At 39.6% G+C, this 16,274-nt stretch overlaps 1 protein-coding gene across 2 annotated transcripts; it reads left to right on the forward strand.

Annotated features, from left to right (window-relative positions):
- On the forward strand, nucleotides 8,131–12,827 carry LOC8064424 (two pore potassium channel b). Of its 2 annotated transcripts, XR_002453524.1 has the most exons (2): nucleotides 8,131–9,513; nucleotides 12,739–12,827. XR_002453524.1 is itself a non-coding variant. In XM_002449420.2 (1 exon), the coding sequence occupies exon 1, from the start codon at nucleotides 8,257–8,259 to the stop codon at nucleotides 9,454–9,456; it is 1,200 nt and encodes a 399-aa protein (XP_002449465.2). In that variant the 5' UTR covers nucleotides 8,131–8,256; the 3' UTR covers nucleotides 9,457–9,717. The 2 variants fall into 2 exon arrangements, 1 of the variants encoding a protein (XP_002449465.2); XM_002449420.2 differs by lacking the exon at nucleotides 12,739–12,827 and having other exon boundaries at nucleotides 8,131–9,717.

The raw sequence follows: 16,274 nt of genomic DNA on the forward strand, positions 1-16,274 counted from the left end.
TGGATCGAGGAGGAAGACGACTGTTCGGTTAAATACCCACGGGGACCTTTAGTCCCGGTGCGTGATACGCACCGGGACTAAAGGTCCAATCTTTAGTCCTGGTTCGTGGCTGGAACCGGGACTGAAGGTATTTTTGTCGTTTCTTATTTATTTATGCTTACAATAATTAGATTAATTTTGTTAATTGCATAGTAAATAGAATAATAGGTAGTAATTTGTTAAAAATAATAGTTCCATTTCTTTTTGTCTAATTGCTTACATAATAAATTTGGAAACATAAAATCTATCAATCTCTTATAATAGCAAACTTAAATATGAAAATAATTAGTATTTTGTTAATATCTTAAAGTAGGTGCTTTTGATAGAGAATTTGTTTGTGCATTAATTAAACGTAAATTTTGTTCATTTGTCATCATTTATCTCAAAAATCGTGATATACGTGATATTCACCATTACATTGGATTATTTTTTAAAGATTTCTTTTCTATTTCTTATTTATTTATGCTTGCAATAATTAGATTAATTTTGTTAATTGCATAGTAAATAAAAAACTTTGTGTTAATTTGTCAATTAATAATAGGTCCATTTCTTTTTGTCTAATTGCTTACATAATAAATTTGGGAACATAAAATTTTGAACCACTCAATTTTGAACAAATGTGCTTAGGATTGGCTCAAATTTATCCAAATAGAAAAATGAACAATATATCAAATGTAGATCTTGATGATCTCTAACAACATTGTATTCAAATTTTTTTCATTTTAAATCATCAAATGGGTCATTTGACCAAGTTTGACCAAAGTCAAAGCATTGCTTTTTACAAACACACAGTTTGACCGAACCCTATATGGTCCCAAATGGAAAAGTTATGAATACAAAGTTTGTTACACTCATCAAGTTCTACATTTGGTCTAATGGTCAACTTTTCATTTGGAAAAGTTTGAACCACTCAATTTTGAATTTTGAAAGAATTCAAAGCCACACATCGGTTTTTGAAACCCTAGATGGTCTCGAATGAAAAGTCATGAATACCAATATTATTTTACTCATCAAAATCTACATTTAATATATAGACTATTTTTGCATTTGACAAAGTGTTGGGAAGGTGTAGTTGAAAATCCACAATTGACACATATAGTTTCATATAGTTTGTGTGAGATTCAAGATTTGGTGGATATTGTTAACTTAAACTTTCTCAAATGGAAAAATTGTCTATATAAAAACTTTAGATCTTGACGATATCTAACAACTTTGTATTCAAAATTTTTTCATTTTAACTAATTTATATTGTCATTTGACCATGTTTGACCAAAACCTGTCTTGGATTTTAAACAAATGTGCTTAGGATTGGCTCAAATTTATCCAAATAGAAAAATGAACAATATATCAAATGTAGATCTTGATGATCTCTAACAACTTTGTATTCAATTTTTTTTTCATTTCAAGTAATCAAATGGTCATTTGACCAAGTTTGACCAAATTTAAAGCATTGGTTTTTAGAAACACACACTTTGACCGAACCCTAGATGGTCCCAAATGAAAAAGTCATGAATACAAAGTTTGTTACACTCATCAAGTTCTACATTTGGTCTAATGGTCAACTTTTCATTCGAAAAGTTTGAACTACTCAATTTTGAATTTTGAAAGAATTCATAGCCATGCATCAGTTTTCAGAACCCTAGATGGTCTCGAATGGAAAAGTCATGAATACCAATATTGTTCCACTCATCAAAATCTACATTTAATATATAGACCATTTTTTCATTTGACAAAGTATTGGGAAGGTGTAGTTGAAAATCCACAATTGACACATATAGTTTCATATAGTTTGTGTGAGATTCAAGATTTGGTGGGTATTGTTAACTTAAAGTTTCTCAAATGGAAAAATTATCGATATAAAAAGTTTAGATCTTGATGATATCTAACAACTTGGTATTCAAAATCTTTTCATTTAAGTAATTTAGTTTGTCCTTTGACCAAGTTTGACCAAAACCCGTCTTGGATTTTAAACAAATTTGCTTAGGATTGGCTCAAATTTATCCAAATAGAAAAATGGACAATATATCAAATGTAGATCTTGATGATCTCTAATAACTTTGTATTCAATTTTTTTCATTTCAAGTCATCAAATGGGCTATTTGACCAAGTTTGTCCAAAGTCAAAGCATTGGTTTTTAGAAACACACTCTTTGACCGAACCCTAGATGGTCCCAAATGGAAAAGTCATGAATACAAAGTTTGTTACGCTCATCAAGTTCTACATTTGGTCTAATGGTCAACTTTTCATTTGGAAAAGTTTGAACCACTCAATTTTGATATTTGAAAGAATTCATAGCCATTCATCGGTTTTTGGAACCCTAGATGGTCTTCGATGGAAAAGTCATGAATACCAATACTGTTCCACTCATCAAAATCTACATTTAATATATAAACCATTTATGCATTTGACAAAGTGTTGGGAAGGTGTAGTTGAAAATCCACAATTGACACATCTCTTATAATTGCAAACTTAAATGTCTTAAAATAGGTGTTTCTGACAGAAAATTTGTCTCCGACAAGTCATTTCATTATTTGAAATGATATAAAATAAGAAAAACTAATATAAAGATCTTAAGTTACAATTGTCACATACACATACTCTAATGCAATCTATTTATTAGGTGGGCACAATAGTGATCTTCTTTTTGACGTACGTTCCTTGGTCATGATCTTGACGTAACCATGGAGTGTCCTCAGCATTTATCAGGATGCTCGGATCTTTGGTCACATTGAAAGGCGTGATTCGGTCATCCCTTTCATTATCTTCTGAAATATCTGACTTGTCCTCAATTGCCGCAATGTTTCTTTTCCCTGAGTGAACTGTATGGCGTTTTGGCTCATTTGTTGATTTGTTGTCATTTTTCCCTCTCTTCTATTTTATAGACATGTCTTTCACATAGAACACCTGATTCACATCAACAGCAAGGACGAATGATTCATCTTTGTATCCAATATTGTTGAGGTCCACTGTTGTCATTCCATAGTCTTTGTCAACTGTCACCCTGCCTCCGGTAACCTTCACCCATTGGCACCGGAACAAAGGGACTTTAAAATTAGGTGCGTAGTCTAGATCCCAAATCTCCTCTATACGGCCATAATATGCTTGTATGTTTCCATTCGGGTCTATGGTGTCTACGCAAACCCCACTATATTGGTTCGTGCTTATTTTATCTTGGCCTAGGGTGTAAAATATATTTTCATTTATCTCGTACCCTTTGTACGTGAGGATGTGCCATGATGGTTGCCTAGCCAACAAATACAGTTGCTCATCAATCTGGTCATTATCCTGACATTCTTTTCGTAACATATCACCATGTGCTGATGCATAAACCAAGCTTCATTCTTCTCTGGAAATTGGGATCGTAGGAAGTCCTTGTGTTTCGTGACATACGGCTCCACCACGGATGAGTTTTGAAGAACTGTGTAGTGTGCTTTATTGAAAGAATCGTCCCCCATACTGATGTATGTTTTCTTTCCTAGTGTTCCCTTTCCACTCAGTCTCCCCTCATGTCACAATTCAGGAACACCAACTGGGTCAAGTTCAGGAATGAATTCAACACAGAACTCAATGACCTCCTCTGTCCCATAGCCCTCTACGATGCTTCCTTCTGGCCGAGCATGTTGGTGAACATATTTCTTCAGGACTCCCATAAACCTCTCGAAGGGAACACGTTATGTAGGAGGTGTGTCATGATATCAAAGAAGGATAGAGGGAACACTAACTCAAAGCTGACAAGACATTGAACCACATCATTCTGTAGAGCAGCTAGTTCCAGTGGATTGATTGCCTTCTAAAAAATTGCATTGAGGAATGCACATAGCTTTATGGTGGCCAGACGTACATGTGGAGGTAGAATTCCTCTTAATGCAACTAGAAGCAATTGCGTCATAAGCACATGATAGTCATGCGACTTTAAGTTCAGAAATTTCTTCTCGGGCACATTAATTATACCTTTTATATTAGAGGAGAATCCAGATGGGACCTTGATGCTGCTTAAACATTCAAAGATGACTTCTTTCTCTTCATTGCTAAGAGTGTAGCTAGCAGGTCTTAAATATTGGCGTCCATCATCTATCTTCTCTGGATACATAGTGTAACAGGCCAAGTGCTATGACTACTGCTATGCTCACCAAAAGGATTCATACCATCTGCACTTAAAGCGAACCTTAAGTTTCTTGCGTCTTTCGCAAACTCTGGAAATTCCCTGTCTATTGCTCTCCACTGGGACCCATCAGCAGGGTGTCTCGACATGTTGTTTACTTTACAGTCTTCTTTGTGCCACCGCAACAATTTTGCATGGTCCTTATTTCATAAAAGACATTCCAGACATGGTATTATAGGAGCATACCACATAACCTTTGTAGGGATTTTCTTTATAGGACGTTCTTCCCCCTCAACATCGCCAGGGTCATCTCGCCTAATCTTATACCGTGATGCTTTACATACGGGGCATTCATCTAAATTCTCGTAGTCCTTGCCACGGTATAGGATGCAGTCGTTAGGACATGCATGTATCTTCTTGATTTCTAGGACAGACGACCTGTTTTGCTTCGTACGTAGTAGTGGGCAGTTCATTAGGCTTTGGCAGCATCTTTTTTTGGATCTTCAGTAATTGCCCAAATGCCTTATCGGATACACAATTCTATGTCTTCCATTTTAACAACTCCAGTGTTGTACCCAATTTTTTTTTGCCCATCCTGGGCAGATGGGTATAGTAGTTTCTTGTGATCTTCTAACATGTGGTCAAACTTTGTCTTCTCTTTTCACTTTCGTAATCTTTCTGTGTATCACAAATGACATCACCAAGAGCATCATCTTCAATAGGTGTGCCTTCTGCACCTGCCTCATCTTCAGCTTCTCCTATTGTTGTATCACCGAAGTCACCGTATTGAGCAAAATGTCATCAGGCTCCAACTGTTCTTCTTCACCTTCTTCCATCATTATCCCATTTTCTGCATACTTGGTCCAACAAATATAGGTTGGAATAAAACCCGACTTCAACAAATGTAAGTGAATATTTCTAGAGCTAGAATATTCCTTCAAACTCTGACACAAGCCACATGGGCAACATATGAATCCATTCCGCTTGTTTTCCTCGGCCACTCTTAAGAAATAATGCACACCATCAATGAACTCTTTGGAGCGGCAATCGGCATTGTACATCCAATGACGTGTCATTGTCTGCATTGCAACGTAAAGTATTATAAGTTTCTAATTTTTCTAACTAATCATGAAATGTGGCATGCATACTAGTCATAATTAACTAAATAACCTTGTCTCCATTGCAACCCAAAGTATTATAAGTTTCCAATTTTTTATACAGAACTTAAATTAAAGTAACAAATAACCTAAAATTCTCTATTTCTATTTTTTCTAAACTAGCAAAATTAAAAAGACATAAAAGTTCTCTATTTTTCTAACTAATCATGAAATGTGGCAAGCATACTAGTTATAATTAACTAAATAACCTTGACTGCATTGCAACCCAAAGTATTATAAGTTTCTAATTTTTTATACAGAAATTAAAGTAACAAATAACCTAAAATTCTCTATTTCTAATTTTTTTAAACTAGCAAAATTAAAAAAACATAAGAGTTCTCTATTTTTCTTACTAGTCATGAAATGTGGCATGCATACTAGTTATAATTAACTAAATAACCTTGTCTGCATTGCAGCCCAAAGTATTATAAGTTTCTAATTTTTTATACAGAAATTAAAGTAACAGATAACCTAAAATGCTCTATTTCTAATTTTTCTAAACCAGCAAAATTAAAAAGACATAAAAGTTCTCTATTTTTGTAACTAATCATGAAATGTGGCATGCATAGTAGTTATAATTAACTAAATAACCTTGTATGCATTGCAACCCAAAGTATTTTAAGTTTCTAATTTTTTATATAGAAATTAAAATAACAAATAACCCAAAATTCTCTATTTCTAATTTTTCTAAACCAACAAAATTAAAAAGACATAAAAGTTCTCTATTTTTTTAACTAATCATGAAATGTGGCATGCATACTAGTTATAATTAACTAAATAACCTTGTCTGCATTGCAACCCAAAGTATTGTAAGTTTTCAATTTTTTATACAGAAATTAAAGTAACAAATAACCTAAAATTCTCTATTTCTAATTTTTCTAAACCAACAAAATTGAAAAGACATAAAAGTTCTCTATTTTTCTAACTAATCATGAAATGTGGCATGCATACTAGTTATAATTAACTAAATAACCTTGTCTGCATTGCAACCCAAAGTAGTGTAAGTTTCCAATTTTTTATACAGAAATTAAAGTAACAAATAACCTAAAATTCTCTATTTCTAATTTTTCTAAACCAGCAAAATTAAAAAAACATAAAAGTTCTCTATTTTTCTAACTAATCATGAAATGTGGCATGCATACTAGTTATAATTAACTAAATAACCTTGTCTGCATTGCAACCCAAAGTATTATAAGTTTCTAATTTTTTATACAGAAATTAAAGTAACAAATAACCTAAAATGCTCTATTTCTAATTTTTCTAAACCAGCAAAATTAAAAAGACATAAAAGTTCTCTATTTTTCTAACTAATCATGAAATGTGGCATGCATACTAGTTATAATTAACTAAATAACCTTGTCTACATTGCAACCCAAAGTATTGTAAGTTTCCAATTTTTTATACATAAATTGAAGTAACAAATAACCTAAAATTCTGTATTTCTAATTTTTCAAAACCAGCAAAATTAAAAAGACATAAAAGTTGTCTAGTTTTCTAACTAATCATAAAATGTGGCATGCATACTAGTTATAATTAACTAAATAACCTTGTCTGCATTGCAACCTAATGTATTATAAGTTTCCAATTTTTTATACAGAAATTAAAGTAACAAATAACCTAAAATTCTCTATTTCTAGTTTTTCCTAAACCAGCAAAATTAAAAAGACGTAAAAGTTTTCTATTTTTCTAACTAATCATGAAATGTGGCATGCATACTAGTTATAATTAACTAATAACCTTGTCATAAATTACAAATTAATGTATTATAAGTTTCTAATTTTTTATACAGAAATTAAAGTAACAAAAAACCTAAAATTCTCTATTTCTAATTTTTCTAAACAAGCAAAATTAAAAAACACAAAAGTTCTCTATTTTTATAATTAACTAATTAACTCGGTCACAAATTGCAAATTAAAGTATTATAAGTTTTTAATTTTTTTTCTAAACTAATTAAAATAAAAAACCATAGTATGACTATTTCTCTAACTAAACCATTAAATGTGGTAGACATAATAGTAATGAAAAGTTAATGTTTAGGGATCTAATTATAGTTGGTATCATTCAAATATTCAAACGATCAAGTGATTGGAGTTTAAAATAGCGTAGAATTCATAAAATAAAAAACATATAAAACACTAGGAATGACATGTGTCGCTGGTAATGTCGAGAAGATGAAGCTAGTGACCTCTTAACAAGTCGATGACGGCGTAGAAATGATAAAATGAATCAATAGCCGAAGATGAGAGCAAGGACAAGCAAGAACAAATGTGAAGAACACAGCAAAAGAGCGAAGATCGGGCTCGACCAGGGGAAGAAGAAGAGTTCAAATATGGGGAAGGACATTTAATCCTGGATACAATTATCAACTGGAACAAAACTCTAACATTTAGTCCCGGCCGGTGAAACGGACCGTGACAACAACTTTTAATCCCGGTTGGTAGACTCGGCTTTAGTTCCGGTTCGGGACACCAACCGGGACTAGACTCCTTCTGCCGATCACTGACACCATAGCCGTTGAGCAGGAGACTTTTAGTCCCGCTTAGTCTTACCAAGTGCGACGAAAATTAGGCGGAGATTATTGTGTACATTATTGTCGGTTGTCGCAACCGATATATATATGGTCCAGACCAAAATGTTGGAACCACACGCATCATTGGCGATCACAACCACACTCATTCACCTGTTCGCTGTTGGATGTGGGGGCCGAAATGTTTTGATTCCTTGTAATTGAAAAAAGCTAGAAGAAAGTACAAAACAATGCTTTATTCGTTATGTTTTATAAAAGAGCTTTTGTTTTCATGTGAAGCTCACAAGATACATAACATAAGACAACGGATATCCGAGTCTTTTGCCACACAAATCTAGACAACAAAAATGCACGTCCACACATGTACAATTAACTTGTGAGTTGTGACAAATGGACAATGACAAGGAAACATAACAGGTTGATGCAACGGTATGATGGGACAGGGAGAGATTGACAGTTTCCATTATTGCTGCAAGCCTGCAACTCTGAAATTTCTGGCAAATTCTTCATATCTCTCCTCTCATTTCCAGCAGCCTAACCTAGACCTAGAGAGAGTAATGGCGGAGAACGGCGTTCAGCAACACCTGTTACATGACGGCGACCGTTCTAAGATGCCGCCGCCGGGAAGGGCGAGAAGGTTCCGGCGCTGCCAGACGGCGCCATCTCACAACGTCGAGCAAGGATCCATTCTCCAGAGGCAGCACATGAGCCGGAAGGGCGCCAGCGGCACATTGCCACCGGTGCCGCCAAAGGGGCTGCTCACCAGTGCGCGGCCGAGGTTCTGGCTCGTCGGCATCCTCCTGCTCGCCTACCTCCTCGCCGGGACCGCCGCGTTCTACCTCGCCATGGACGACATGTCCGGCGAACGCAGCGGCAACCGCGCGCTGGACGCACTCTACTTCTGCGTGGTCACAATGACCACCGTCGGGTACGGCGACATCGTCCCGTCCAGCGACGTTGCCAAGCTGCTGGCCTGCATCTTCGCCTTCGCCGGCGTGGCCCTGGTCGGAGCCTTCCTTAGCAAGGCCGCCGACTACCTTGTGGAGAAGCAGGAGGCGCTCGTCTTCCGGGCGGTGCACCTGAACCACGCCGACGACCCCAAGTCACTGCGGGACATGGAGGCCAACAAGGTCCGTTACAAGCTCTACACCGCCACCGGCCTCCTTGCCGTAGTCCTCGCGTCCGGGATGGCGTTCCTGACGAAGGTCGAAGGGATGCGCCCCGTGGACGCCTTCTACTGTGTGTGCGCGACGGTAACCACGCTTGGGTACGGCGACCGGAGCTTCTCGTCGACGGCCGGCCGCGCGTTCGCGGCTGCGTGGATCACCGTGAGCACGTTGGTGGTTGCGCTCTTCTTCCTGTACGCGGCGGAGCTGGCCTCGGAGCGGCGGCAGAGGGCGCTGGCGCATTGGGTGCTCAGTCGGCGGACTACCAGCATGGACCTCGAGGCGGCGGACCTCGACGGCGACAATAAGGTCAGCGCCGCAGAGTTTGCGTTGTACAAGCTCAAGGAGCTGGGGAAGATCAGACAGGAGGAGATCGCAGAGTTCCTTGAAGAGTTCGAGGAGCTCGACGTTGACCACTGTGGCACCCTCTCGTCGCACGACCTGGCCGTCGCACAGCTCGGATAGACCGGCAATCACCGGGAGGCGGGGAGCCACTAACACGCAGCAGGGTTCCGTGGCCAGGTGCGCTCCTTCCGCAGGATAAGCTCTGCGCTCAATTTTCAGATGGGCTGCCATTTGTATAGGCCGTATTGTTGGGCCGATCAGGCTTCTTTACAATCTCTTGTTGAATGATCATTTAATAACCGTAGTACTGAAGTACTTGTAAGAAAGTAGTGAATATACTTTCAACTGTTCTGCATTGGATGACATTTTTGAAACATTTTATGCCCTGATTGTCACAGAATTGACCAAATTATAAGAGCACAAGTGTAAAAAGATCATCGAAGCAATCAATTTTCTAAACTTGAGCATATAAATTCTGGTAGTCAACCGAAATCACCAAGGATTTCAAACCAACTGAGCAACATACTAATTAAGATCGTAATAAGTTCAGCACAATACATCACCTGTGTAACACTCCTAGTGTTAGCTTGCATGTTACCCATGAGCATTGCATCAACATAAGCATCATCATGATCACTCATGAGCATCATACCATGATCACATGCCCTTTACTCCATGTACTATGTGATTAAATTGCTTGTGTGACTTGCTTTGAGTGACTTTAGTGGGTGACCAATGCATGTAAGTGTGCAATCTTTTCCAAAATACTTTAATCATGTTTAGAACATCATTTTGAACAAAGTTCATGTTGAAGGTTTTGTCCAAAAATGTCTCTAAGTCATGGTTAACCCTAGAATGACCTATTTGACCCCCTAAACCTTCTTTCAAAGATGTTTTATGAAAGTAATGTTAGAGATCTTGTATGTCTGTGACACCTGAAGCAAAGATGTAGAGAATTTCATAAGCTACAAAAGATATGTTGATGACTTTTTATGAAAAAGCTTAGAACACATCCAAAATTCACTCTCAAGCCAAAAATCAGGGCTGATTTCACACTCAGCTGAAATTGGCTATGTCTTGGATGACACAGTTTCGAGGTAGGGTTGTTGGGAGCCTTGTAGTTTGAAATCTAGACCGATTTAGACTGAGCTCGTGTAATCAAATTTGTAGAACTCGTGTAGCTCTATCCAGAGGATCAAATCTCAGCTAAAACCACCAAGTGAGCTGAGAGTAAAACGTCGACGAACTTCGGGATTCAGTCACTGCAATCGGCGTTTCAGGAAAACGTTTCAGAGTGGACAGAGCTCACCCGCCGCCGCGTGTCTGGCCACCTGTCGGCCGTACGCCGTCGACGGCCCCCTCTGTCAGCTCCCACGGCGTCCTCAAGTCGCCATGCACCGAGTGGATGCCTCAGACGCGACCTCCACTCGCTCAGCGCCTCCCATTTCGCCCCGCCGTCGCCTCGGTGAGCTCCGCCGCGTTTCGGCGAGCTTCTCCGGCCGTTCCACCGCACCTCCGGCCAAGCCAGCCCGCCCAGAGCTCCACCTCGATGTCCTCTACCTCGGCGTCACCTCCTTGGCCGCTGTCGAGCACGGGTAAGGTGGCATTGCCGAGCTCCGAGCCGTTCTCCCTCGCCGGAGTTCCACCCGAGCTCACCGGCAACGTGGCCAGGCCTCTCTGCTCCACCATTTTCCTTCATTCTTGTTCCTATCACTTCCCCTTGGTTCACTGATGCTCGGCGTGAAGCTCTACCGCGTCGCCATTGCCTGGATCCGCCGGCGTAACGCCGCGCAGCGCCGCCGCTCCGCCATTCCCGATGGCGAGCACCCTAGGGTCCAGTAGAGCGCGGGTAAAGTAGGTCAACAAAGTCGTCTTGATGAGAGGAACACGTAGATGCCCTTGGATCCGGCCGAGACCTCGTCGTCGTTGAGCTTCGCCGGCGACGAGCATCTCCCCTGTCTCTGTCTCTCTGACGCGCGGGTCCCGGGTGTTAGCCGCTCCCTCCCACACCTCTGATTCACTGTTTTGCAGATCCTGTGTTGATTTTGAAAAATTCATATCTCGAGTTTGATAGATCCAAATGACATGGTTCCAATTTCGCTAGGTTCCAGTATGAGTCTAGTTTTTAATAAAAATATGAAACATGCCATGTTTTTGCAGAAATAAATATATATAAATTAATCTTAGATTATGAGGAGGTAATTATATCTTGAGATCTGTTGGTCTGTTGGCCCTACAAATTTAGGGTGTTGTTGCTAAGGTTATGAATAAGCTCTGATAAATTTATCATGATTTTTGGAAGCCTTATTGTGAAGTTAAAAATAATTCTTGCTTAAATAGGAGTTTCTTGTGGTATTTTTAGTAAATAAGTTATAGCTCCTTTTGTGGTGAAACTTTCTGAGTGTTGTACTCATATGTAGACAAAGCTAGAAAAAATCTAAAATCTGTTGTTTGACACGTTTTGATAAGGTTTCACATTTATGCCTTGCATGCCTTTGTTAGCTTGTTATTTTTATACCTCACAACCTGTATGTGCAAATGTCCTGAACATTTTACAGTGGTCTTATGTTAGCATAAGTAGCTTGCTGTAAGTTTCTCTGAATTTTTGGAGCACTTGGAATGCATGTTCATAAAATCACCTTAATAATTAAATAAATGAAAAAGGTGATGATAGAAATAAGTTTAGACCTTGCCATGATGTTTTCTAGTGCTTCTTAGACATGTTCTACCTACTGGTGCAACTGGATTGACCCTTTGATACATTCTCAATATGTGCAAAATATTATTTTTGCTATTTATGTCTTTCCTAGAGCATTTCTGTGTAGCTGATAGCAATTGCTTAACAATTAATTGAAGATGATGTTTTCTGGGAAACTTGTCTACAATAAACTTGTAGCTAACTTGCTTATCTACTTCGTTTCCAAATTTCATGACATTTGGTTGAGTAATTTACACGTTATGAATAATACCAGTAGCTGCTGCAAAGTGCTTGCTCTCTGGATTTTCCAGAACAGCCAGCCAACTTTGTATGTTTTAGCATATTTCGATTGGGAATCATTCTCGGATGTCTAAAAGTGAATTGTAGACAATTTGCTAAGCTTTCCAGAAAGTACTTACTTTCTTAGTTTGGCCAACTGAGGCTTAAGTTATAGCTAAAACTTGTGACAGGCTGGTTTGTCTACTAAACCAGTGACTGAGTAGGAGTAGCTAGGATTGTTCGACTTGTCTAGTTAGCCTCTCTACCAGAGAAGAAGTATGCACTTACTTGTTATTCTATAACCCACTTAACTTTAGGAGCTTATGCTCATGTTTATACCTTGTTGTGTGTTCTTTAGTTCCTCATCATGGCATCATGCTTCATATGTGCATTCTCTAATTTATTTCCTTGTCATGCATACCTAGGTGCACCCAAGGGCATGACGGTTTTGGAGTTCGAGCTGCCGGAGTCGGAAGGACAGCAAGGGGGGCCACCTCAAGGAGCTGAGGAGGAGGAGGACTTGCCGGAGTGTCCCGACCATCGCCCGTCCACCTACGTCGAAGGCAAGCCCCGGAGCATTATAAGCCTCCTACTATTTTGTTATCATGTTTAGCTATCAATTGACTATGGTTATATATATTGTTGCATTAAGTGTTAGGCGTTGACATGACACCCTTGTTGCATAATGACTACCTTGTCCACCTCATACCTCACCTAAGTAGGTCCAGGATCGAAATAATGCTTAGCCATGCTTAGCTCGGTAGAAGCCAGGTGATTTCCTGTCACCTGCGAGAGTTAGGTGGATGATGATCACGGTTGGCTATATTTGCTATCGTGGGAATAACCATGTGCTGATAATGAACTTGAGACCGGGCGGGATGACGATAGTGCAGCAACAAGGCATGTAGGTCTTGAGTGTGAATCTATCCCCGTCTATGTCGTTTAAGGACCGAATCGCTGTACGTCCCCGTGTCATGTTGAACGCATGCCTATCACTTAGTTGGCCGGATAAGTCGTTCCGACCGCGAAGCCTACGAGTGCAACTCAGGCCGGATACCCGTTCTGTATGAGTGCGCACCCTGGTTGGTCGTAAGGATGTGCGGGGAGTCAATGGCGTAAGCCCAGGTGTCAGGTTAGAGTCCTGCCCTAGCAGATTGGCGGTCCTTGGGGGTGCGGCGCTGGACGAACCCGCGAATTGGTCCAGAGTTGTGCTAAAGGTGATCCGAGCTGCCGTCATGAAGTATGCTTGGGTGAGTGTTAGGAATACCCTCCAGCTGGATAGGAATCGATTCGAATCGCCGTCTCTCCCGGATACTGAGAAGTTGACTTGGGCAGCGCCAACGTAGAATTCACTAAATAAACTTAATGGTTATGATGAGAATGATGATAGCTATGTGAAAATCTGGATATGGTTATTATTGAGATGCTTAAATACTCAAGTGTATGCTTAGATTAGGTGCTAATCTAGTGGATAGTTGTTAAGTAATAAACCTGCTGCTGAAATTTGATAAATGGGTTACTTACAACAAGGCTTTTTATGCAAAAAGGTGAGTCGAACCAGCCCACAAAGATCAACCTTGCATACTCCTTGGTGTCACTTTATTCTTGGTTTATGACGGGTAAGTCTAGCTGAGTACATTCTCGTACTCAGGGTTTTATTTACCCCTGTTGCAGATGATGTCGTGTATCACGGCTACTGCGCTAACTGCCATCATCCGGCTGCGGACGATGAATAGATCATGGGCGTGATCACCTTCTCTACCTTCAGTTGTGCTTTTGTTGGGACTTGACCACGAAACTGGCTTGTAATATAAACTGAGTTGGTGCTGTTTCAAAACTACTTTGTTTCCGCTATTGCTTTGGTTTGTAATAACCACTTTTAAACTCTGATGTGATGTAAAACTACGTGCTGTGATGTCTGTTTGTAATCTGTGATGGTGATGCTTGATCATGTACGATCATGGTTGTATGTTGGTTGAATCGTGGTCTTTTGAGATTTCGTCGGACTACCGGGTTTATATGGGTTCAAGTCCATTGGCTTGACTGCTTCCGTGGTCGCTAATTCACTTGAATTCTGATAAATTGGACGGTTCTGTTACAACCTGTTACATCAGCTCGCACATAGTTTGCCGAAGCATACATACATCGGAAATCACTTAAGTTATTACAAACCAAGTTCAAAGTAGCAGAAGCAATATAATTTTGAAACCAAGTTCACAAGTTATCATTAATATAACCAGGGTTGGATCACATCGACAAAAAGCAAGAACCAAGCCAAATAGTTTAATCCTTATCCCTAGCAGGAATAAGAGAGACTTTGCAGCACCCGTCATAGGACCATCAAGTTGCTCAGTGATATCTACGTTGTCGCTGCTCTACCAAATTCTCATTATCTTGAAGAGACGGCAATTTGAATCGATTCCTATCCAGCCGGAGGGTTATTCCTAGCACTCACCCATGCTTCCCTCATCGGAGAGCAAATTGGTCACCTTTGGTACAACTCAGAAATCATGGCCCCGATCAGCGCCGCACTCCTAGGGCTACCACCCGGTCTGGACGATCAGGACATTTAAATCACCTGCCCTTGGTCTCACGCCAATGGCCCCATCTCACACCGTACTTTCTTCGGTCGTGCATACTTTATACTTGCCGACCTCTTGCTGAGTTGTACTACTCGGCTTCATGATAGGATAACTTATCCGGACAACTAGGTGTTAGACATGCGTTCAACATGACGAGGATGTACAACGAATCGGTCCTTAAACGACACAGACGGAGTTACTATCACGGCATAAAACTCTGTCCGATCTCAGTTCATTAATTCTAGGTTTTTTCCACGATAGCAAATATAGCCAACCGTGACCCAACAAGATATCCTAAAGCTCGCCGGTGACAGGATATCACCTGACTTCTACCGGTTAAAGTATGGCTAAGATGCTACACGATCCTGATTCTACATAGGATGTAGGGTAGTATATATGGACAATGATAATATACATGAAGTAAGGGTTTCATACCAACTCCTATATCTTATGCAACAATAGATATAGACATATTTAAAAACTCGATCTTTGGTAAAATAAATAGAAGACTCTGGTGCTTGCCTTTCACAAACGTGGAGGGCTCATGACACGGCACTCCACCACCTCTTCTGGCTCCCCTAGTTTAGCTGGCTGGACCTCCAACTCTGGATTGGTCTCCTGGTCCTCTAGTCGCACTCTTTCGATCTCGAGCAGGACCCTGCCTTTCGATGCACCTATTGCATGCATATGCATTAAGTAAGAAGACATGCATGCACAGGAGAAACGTGATGGATGCTTAACAAGAAGGTTTACACCCCTACACTTCATTGGGCACTTATTTACGGAGTAAAGCCCAGCTCTAACTAAAACAGTTTCACCACTTAAACAGACAAAGCTATGCTATACAAGAGCAAGTACTCATTCTAAGACAAACAACAAAAGTTCAGAGAACAGATCATAACGAAAGATCCATTAATCCAAATGACTTAATACAAGACAATCTGGAAAGCTTATAAAATTACTCACATATCATATTTAAACCTCAGAGCATGATTCTAGCAAGAAGGTAACCAAACAAGCATATTACCAGAACTAGTTTCAGGAAAAACAGGAAACACATACACCTGTATCCCAAACTTAAACAGCAGCAACTCCTAAAATACATGGCCTAGTGCCACCAAAATTTAACAGTAGCTAGATCATTAAGTTTTCTACAGCTTTGGTGAAGACAAGTGTTCCAGAAAACCTTATTAACAAAGGGTAATTAGCAACATTAATCATTGCTATCCACAAAGGACATCAACCCTTAACTTAATTATTTGTTGACAATGCAAAAACATGATTGGAGCAAACCAAGTGAACTAACATGACATACATATCATGAGATTACCAGAAACTAACTGGCCATCAACCAAAACATTGTATAATTATATTTATTA

This window comes from Sorghum bicolor, chromosome 5, assembly GCF_000003195.3.
Source record: "Sorghum bicolor cultivar BTx623 chromosome 5, Sorghum_bicolor_NCBIv3, whole genome shotgun sequence".
Classification (NCBI taxonomy): domain Eukaryota; kingdom Viridiplantae; phylum Streptophyta; class Magnoliopsida; order Poales; family Poaceae; genus Sorghum; species Sorghum bicolor.

Excerpts from the sequence above, each read along its gene's own strand:
- LOC8064424 (XM_002449420.2), top strand. The coding sequence starts at position 8,257 with ATGATGGGACAGGGAGAGATTGACAGTTTCCATTATTGCTGCAAGCCT.